Raw genomic sequence first — 6,819 nt, 5'->3', positions numbered from 1 at the left:
CTTGCCTGTCTGCTCAGTTCATCCCTAGAAGCAGCTGCTTCAGGTAATGCCCCTGGGGAGGAGGAGAGGAGGGCAGAGGACGGAGAGGGGTGGAGGAGGCCCCCTGCCCGGCCCAGCCAGCAACTCTGGAGAAGGGCCTGCTAGAGCCAAGGAAGACTCAGGGCTTGATGAAGGTCCCCCACTCCGCCCTGTCATACCCTGGGGGAGATGCAGGCCTGGGAGGGGAGACCACTTGCCCGAAGCCACCTAGAAACGGGGCTGGAACCAGCTCCAAGTCTGCACGCTCCCATCTCACGCTGCATGCATAGGGCTGGAAGAAGCCTTAGACGGCCCTGTGCTACCCCAGACAGGAAAAGCGAGGTCTGAGGAGGGCAAAAATCTACCCCAAATCACATAGCGTGCAAGTGGCAGTGGCCGGGCCAAACTCCAGGTGCCTTGATTCCCAGTCTGATGGGTTTCCTGCTCCATCCCACCCCCTCCCTCTGGGCCTGGGTCCCCCTAGTCCCCTGGTTAGTGGGGAACAGGCCTTTCCCCTGGAGGACCCAGCTCAGGTCCCACCTTAGGGGCCACACTACCTCCCCAGGAAGGGATCCAGAGGTGTGAGCGTCTTGGAGTGGCCTTACCGGATATTTCCCCGCAGGAACAAAGGCACCATGCAGCCCCGGGTGCTCCTGGTTGCCGCCCTCCTGGCGCTCCTGGCCTCGGCCCGTAAGCACTTTGTGGGGACTAGGCTGGGGCAGGGCGGGAAGCAGCCAGGGGATCCTGGACGTTGATGGGCGCCCAAGCAGCAGCTGTGGGCTCACCCTGGAGGCTGATCCACCCCTGCTCAGCCCTGTTCTCCTCTCAGGAGCTGAGGAGGCCGAGGATTCCTCTCTTCTTGGCTTCATGCAGGGCTACATGCAGCATGCCACCAAGACCGCCCAGGGTGCACTGACCAGCGTGCAGCAGGCCAGGTACACCCACTGGCCTTCCCTCCCTGTCTCGGTGCCCACTCCCTCGACTCCCACCTGCCCCTGCCCTGGCAAGAGCCCTGGCAACAGAACTGCAGTGCTCCCAGCTTGTCCAGGGCCTGCGACTCTCTGGCCTCCCAGGGCCTTTCTCAGGAGTGGTGAGAGAGATGGGACTGCATCCCTCCTGCCTCCCCTCTTTCTCTCCAGTGCGCTTTCGGGCACGCCTTCAAGCCCTCACTTCCGTTTCCCTTTTCTGATAGTCTGGCTAGGGCTGTGCCTTGGGGGGCCCCACCTGACCCAATTTCAGCCTGGCTGTGACAGTGTTTCTGCCTTGTTCCAAGGCTTGGGACAGCGTGAGTAGAAGTCTGTCCTTCCTCTGCCACCCTGCCCCTGCCCACTAGTCTTCTCTCCACCGCTCCCCTCCTCACCTCCAGCTCGCTGGCACTGGCCGGCATAGCAGAGACGTTCCCAAATATTCTTAGTCCTCAGAACCAGCTGTGGAGTCTGTACTATCTTCCCCACTTTGCAGATGAGAAAATTGAAGTTCAGAGAGGTTGGGTGACCTGCTTTATCACACAGCTAATCAATTTTCTAATGGCTTTCCAATTAAGAGCCCGTCTGTCTCCCTCTGCCCAAATCCCCTCAGAACCTCCAGGAGGGTTGTACAACTCTAGGGGGCACTATGAGCATGGGATACAATGACTGTCTTGCTTTATCCGTCTCCCCACTCAAGCACTTTGTGTCTTGAGCCCGAGGAGGCGCAAAGTTCTCGCCTGACCCGGAGAAATCAGGGTTAGACTTGTGCTGAGGCTGTAGGTGGTTCCTGCCTGAGGCCTCAGGACTGTTGTCTGTGAGGTTGGGAGAGTGGGGAAAGAATCAGTGGGGACATGGGTGGGAGTCCCCTGTTTGCTACTGCCTGACAAGCTCTCACAGCCACCTCTTTTGCTCCCTCTTGCTGATTGAACTCCCAGGGGCTGGGTGAGTGATGGCTTCAGCTCTCTGAAAGACTACTGGAGCACCGTCAAGGGCAAGTTCTCGGAGTTCTGGGATTCGACCTCTGAGGCCACACCGACTCCAGCTGAGAACCCCTGAGATTCAACACCCCAATTGCTCCTGCCTATCCATCCTGACAGCTTCCTGGGTCCTGCCGCCTCCAGGGCTGCCCCTACAGGTTGCTTGAAAGGGACAGCCTTCTCAGTACCCTCCCATTCCACCCCAGGCCTGGCCCACCTCCAGGCACACTAGTCTCCCAATAAAGCTGGCCGAGAGGCTGCCATGAGCAGGACGTCACGCGTGTGCCATCTATGTTTGGGTGTGGGAATGGGCTGGGGCTGCTTTGTGGGAGACACTGAACTGATTCCAACTCAGGCAGGCCTGGGACCAGGGCCTTACCGCCTCTTAGCAGCCGGGTACTGGTCTTGGAGCCCGAGTTTCTTCACGTGTAAGGTAGGAGTGACCCCCCCTACTCTGCCTGCCTTGGCAGACAGGTTGGTGTGGAAGATCAATGGGATGACAGGTTGGCCAATACTTTGAAAAACTGTCAAGTGCTGTCCATGTGACTTGAGTGTGTGCTGTATGCCTGGTACTATGCCTGACACGTTTGTATCACCATCAGAGTTGAGACTGTGTGTTTTCACCAAAACTGTGGAACTGACTTTTCCTACCTGGGCCACCTGGGCATACTTGAGAAAGAGGAGACCGAATGGCATAGTGGTTAGAGTAAGATACAATTAGACTCTAGTCTGGTTCCACCCCTTTATACCAGCCTCAGTTTCTTATCTGTAGAGTGGATACAACAGTGTTACCTGCACCATAGGTTTATTGATGAAATGAGATAGTGCTTAAAAACATCTGGCACAGCACCTGCATGCCAATTTTTTGACATGTTGTCATCGTTATGGCCAGGACTGGAGCAGGGGGCCAGTGCCCTGGGAACCAAGAAGGAGCACAAGGTCACCCCAATAGATGCAGCTTCTTTTATGTCCCCACCACCCAACAGATGTCACATCAGGGAGCTCCAGAGCCACAGATGGCTTGAGCAGACCCCCCTGACTCTTCAGATTTTAAAAAGCTGAGGCTTAGGGAGATGAAGGCACTTGCCTAGTGTGTCACAGAGCCAGCAAATGGCAGGACCAGATCTCAATCCCTAGTCAGCCATCCACATTCTGCTCAGCTGTTGCAGATAAAAAGCTTCGTCACTCCTGTGCCAGGTGTTGGGGGGGGGCTCCTTTTTCTTGAGTTGGAATCACACTCCATCACCCAGGCTAGAGTGTAGTGGCATGCTCACAGCCACCCCAGTGTCGACCTGCTGCGCTCAGATGATCCCTCTGCCTCAGCCTTCCAAGCAGCCGGAACTATAGCATGCTCTACCACGCCCGGCTAAATTTTTTTATTTTATTGTAGAGACAAGGTCTCGCCAAGTTGCCCAGGATGGTCTGGAACTCATGGGCGCAGGCAGTCCCCTCGCCTCGGCCTCCCAACGTGACAGGATTACAGGCTTGAGCCACTGCACCCAGCCAGGGAGCTATTTTACAGATCTTGGTTGCATTGGTTGGCCCCATCTGGAGACTGCTTTCTCTCTGGAAATCCACCTGGGCTTCTCTCTCAGCCCAATTTGAGCCAGGAATCTCAGCTCCCACACCTGGAAAATGTTCCCGCCCTTGTCTGGCTGGACACCTAGCTGTGGACAGTTATCCAAGGGGTAGTTAAGATACACTGGAGCTGGGCTCGGTGGCTCAGCCTGTAATCCCTGCACTTTGGGAGGCCGAGGCAAGTGGATTGCCTGAGCCCACAGGTTCGAGACCAGCATGGGCAACTTGGGGAGACCTCGTCTCTACAATAAATAAATTTTTAAAAAAATTAGCCAGGCATAGTAGCCTGTAGTTCCGGTTGCTTGGAAGGTTGAGGTGGAAGGCTCTCCGGAGGCCAGCAGGTCAATGCTGGGGTGGCCTGTGAGTATGTCACTGCACCCCAGCCTGGGAGACAAAGTGAGACTCCAACTCAAAAAAAAAAAATACACTGACACTGAGGAAGAGGCAGGTCCATGTGAATGCACATGGAAATGTTCAGCCATGAGAGTGAGGGAGTTCCCACTGTGGGCAGGAAGGCAGCGCGGAAATGTGCTGGCGCATGTGCGCCCACATGAACTTGAGTGCCAGGCGGCACATTTCGTTTTAATAATCATGGATGCCCCCGGCAGAGGGCCTAAACAGTGCAGCCTCTCCTGTTTTCACGCTGGGAGTGACGTTTCCAAGCTTCAGCTCCTGTATCCAGGCAGGAGATCTGATGGCGACCCACCCAGGATGTGGGGAAGGAAGGATGCAGGGAGACAGCGGATACCAGAGATCTTGGAAGCAGCAACGTGCTAATTACTTGCAGGAGGTAGTGGTTATTTTTCTGACTCAGCCAGCGCTGGCAGAAAAAGGGGGTGGCAGACTCCACAGGAGGTGGGATGGCTGGCTGCCACAGCTGAGGAAACTAGGCTGTTTTGGGGTGGGGTGGGAGTAGCAGGAGAGGTATGGGCCTTGGGAAAAGAAAAGGGAAATGTCTACTTGAGGTTTTCTTTCTTTCTTTTGATTAACGAGGGAGGAAAAGCCAGCGCCAAGTGCTTTGTTTGCACCTGGGCAAACCCTTCAAGTCCCAATGGCTCCCGAGGCCCACCCCACCCTGCTTAGAGCCCGCAGGCTGAAGGATGCTCCTGCCCTCTGTCCGGGTGGACACATCTGCTTGCCCGGTTTCCATATGGGAACACTTCTGGGGACAGGCAGCCCACCGTTCCCACAAAGGCAATGTTGTTTCCTGACCTTCCAGACATGGCTGCAGACCTTCTTTGAGCCTCTTTCAGGACACTTGGCCCATGGACTGGGGCTTTGTATGGTCCTCTGTGACTTCCTTTCTACTTGAGCCTTGCAAGGAAAGGGACTCTGCCCCTTGCTCCTGACCCAGGTGCCCAGGCGCCTCCCTCAATTAAGGCCCTAAGGTGTCCAGCCTGGACTTGGAGTTGCTGAGCTCGGCTGCAAGTCCCTGCTCCGCGGCCCAAGGTCCCACCGGGCGCCCCTGGAGCCCCTCCCCGCCCCATCTTCCCTGTAGTCCCCCCCAAAGAAAGAAGCCGGTCCCACTGTGGAAGAGGTTTATTGTGCGAACCCGAGCGCCGGGGCGGGGGGCAGCGGCGGGAGCCTCACTGGGCGTTCAGCTTCTTGCTGGCCTCCTCGAGGGCGCTCAGGAGGCTGACCTTGAAGCTCTCCAGCACGGGCAGGAGGCCCTGGCGCAGGTCTTCGAGCGCGGGCTTGGCCTTCTCGCTGAGCGCGCTCAGCTGCTCGCTGGCCTTGGCGTGGTAGTCGGCCAGGCTGGCGCCGCCACTCTCCTTGAGCGCCTCGAGGCGTGAGGCCAGGCGCTGGCGCAGCTCCTCGCTGTAGGGCGCCAGCTGGGTGCGCAGCGAGTCCACGTGGGTGCGCGCGCGGTCGCGCAGCTCCTCGCCCAGCGGGCTCAGCTTCTCCTGCAGCTCCTGCAGCTTCTGGCGCGCGCCCTCGCGGAGCTCCGAGCCCAGCGGCTCCACCTTCTGGCGGTAGAGCTCCACCTCCTCCTGCCACTTCTTCTGGAACTCGTCCAGGTAGGGCTGCACTTTCGTCTTCATCTCCTCCACGTCCTTGTTCATCTCCTGCCTCAGCGCTTCCGTCTCCTTCTCCAGGTTATCCCAGAACTCCTGGGTCACCGGGCCCAGCTGCTCGCGCAGCTTGCTGAAACTGGTGGTCAGGCTGTCCCAGTTGTCCAGGAGCTTCAGGCTGGATCGGGAGAGAGCAGGGCTGAGGCTAGCCTCCCGGCCCCCTGGCCTTCCCCCGGCTGACCCGGGATGATGCCTAAGCATCGTCTGTCCTCAGGTGTGCAGCAGTTGTGGACCTAGATTTCCCACACACTCTCACCCAGGACCCCGGCCCCGCCATCGCCATGGCCCACCGTGCAGGCAGATCTGGCACAGAGAGGAGCTAGGGAGAGACAAAGTCAGTGTTGGTGCCCGGTTGGGTCTGCCCCAAAGTGGGCCCTTGCAGGGCCTCGCCTCTACGCTTCCAGTCCGTCCTCCGCTCTGCAGACAGCCATCCCTCTTGCTAGACAGGAGCAGAGGAGGTGGCTAAGAAGGGGAGGTGCCCACTGCACTTGGGGGCAGAATGAGGTGCTGAAATGACAAAGCGAGCAGCCCTGGTCTGTCCCTTGCAGGGGGCATGGGCTGTGATCCTGCTTGGGGATCCCATTCCGGTTTCTCCATCCAGACCGTCTGTGGGGCCCAGGTCGTCAAATCGTAGGTGAGGGTTCAGCCAGACGGGCTCCAGCAGCTCCCCACAAGCCCCTCTGCCCCTAGAACCCGCAGCTCCTCCCCCTGCCCAGAACCCAGGCTGGATCCTTACTTGAGCTGTTTTCCCAAGGCGGAGGCTTCAAACTGGGACACATAGTCTCTGCCACTGTCTTTGATTGCATCCACATACACGGTGGCTAAATCCTTCACTCGATCCCAGGGGGACTGGGGCTCATCTTGCTGCCAGAAATGCCGTGCCTGGCTCCCTGGAGGTGGGAGGGGAGACCCAGGTCAGGCCAGCTCTGGGCTGGGATCTGAGCCAAGATGTCAGGCTTGGAACCAGGGGAGAGGAGACTCATGAGAAATTCTCCCTGTGCCCCAGGAGGGTGAGGACCACAGGGGTCTGGGGAGAAGGCCCCCTGAGGGCTGGCTTCCTAGGCTGGGGAAGGCACCTACCCGTCAGAAAGAGCACAGCCAGGGTCAGCACCACGGCTTTCATCTTGAAGGAGTGTGAGTTACCTGGAGGAGAAGAGAGGCCTGGCTGAGTGGGAGGCCGCTAGTATGCAGGAGACCCGTGCTCCC

The 6,819-nt window shown here is 58.3% G+C and overlaps 2 protein-coding genes across 4 annotated transcripts; one reads left to right on the top strand and one right to left on the bottom strand.

The window, feature by feature from the left end:
• Positions 1-2,051, top strand: APOC3 (apolipoprotein C3). The gene is made up of 4 exons (XM_008055902.1): positions 1-43; positions 641-708; positions 848-953; positions 1,922-2,051. The coding sequence occupies exons 2-4, from the start codon at positions 654-656 to the stop codon at positions 2,040-2,042; spliced, it is 282 nt and encodes a 93-aa protein (XP_008054093.1). The 5' UTR covers positions 1-43; positions 641-653; the 3' UTR covers positions 2,043-2,051.
• Positions 2,052-5,062: 3,011 nt separating this feature from the next.
• APOA1 (apolipoprotein A1) lies at positions 5,063-6,792 on the bottom strand. 3 transcript variants are annotated; one of them, XM_021711297.1, is made up of 3 exons: positions 6,694-6,756; positions 6,350-6,462; positions 5,063-5,731 (listed from the first exon to the last, which is right to left on the bottom strand). In XM_021711297.1, exon 3 carries the CDS (start codon positions 5,602-5,604, stop codon positions 5,128-5,130), a length of 477 nt encoding a protein of 158 aa, XP_021566972.1. In that variant the 5' UTR covers positions 5,605-5,731; positions 6,350-6,462; positions 6,694-6,756; the 3' UTR covers positions 5,063-5,127. The 3 variants fall into 3 exon arrangements, with proteins under 3 accessions (XP_021566972.1, XP_008054092.1, XP_021566973.1); XM_008055901.1 differs by having other exon boundaries at positions 6,350-6,503; positions 6,694-6,755; XM_021711298.1 differs by lacking the exon at positions 6,350-6,462 and having other exon boundaries at positions 6,694-6,792.
• Positions 6,793-6,819: the final 27 nt, after the last annotated feature.

Source organism: Carlito syrichta, unplaced genomic scaffold, assembly GCF_000164805.1.
Source record: "Carlito syrichta isolate Samal-C Ts95f unplaced genomic scaffold, Tarsius_syrichta-2.0.1 Scaffold302022, whole genome shotgun sequence".
Lineage (NCBI taxonomy): Eukaryota > Metazoa > Chordata > Mammalia > Primates > Tarsiidae > Carlito > Carlito syrichta.
This window is presented reverse-complemented; position numbering and strand designations above follow the sequence as displayed.

What these genes read in the sequence shown, in the direction of transcription:
- APOC3 (XM_008055902.1), top strand. Translation starts at nt 654, where the DNA reads ATGCAGCCCCGGGTGCTCCTGGTTGCCGCCCTCCTGGCGCTCCTGGCC. An exon ending in GGCGCTCCTGGCCTCGGCCC is followed by an intron (nt 709 to 847) that starts GTAAGCACTTTG and finishes TTCTCCTCTCAG; the next exon opens with GAGCTGAGGAGGCCGAGGAT. An exon ending in ACCAGCGTGCAGCAGGCCAG is followed by an intron (nt 954 to 1,921) that starts GTACACCCACTG and finishes TTGAACTCCCAG; the next exon opens with GGGCTGGGTGAGTGATGGCT.
- APOA1 (XM_008055901.1), bottom strand. Translation starts at nt 6,736, where the DNA reads ATGAAAGCCGTGGTGCTGACCCTGGCTGTGCTCTTTCTGACGG. An exon ending in GGCTGTGCTCTTTCTGACGG is followed by an intron (nt 6,504 to 6,693) that starts GTAGGTGCCTTC and finishes TCCCACCTCCAG; the next exon opens with GGAGCCAGGCACGGCATTTC. An exon ending in GCCTTGGGAAAACAGCTCAA is followed by an intron (nt 5,732 to 6,349) that starts GTAAGGATCCAG and finishes CTCCCGATCCAG; the next exon opens with CCTGAAGCTCCTGGACAACT.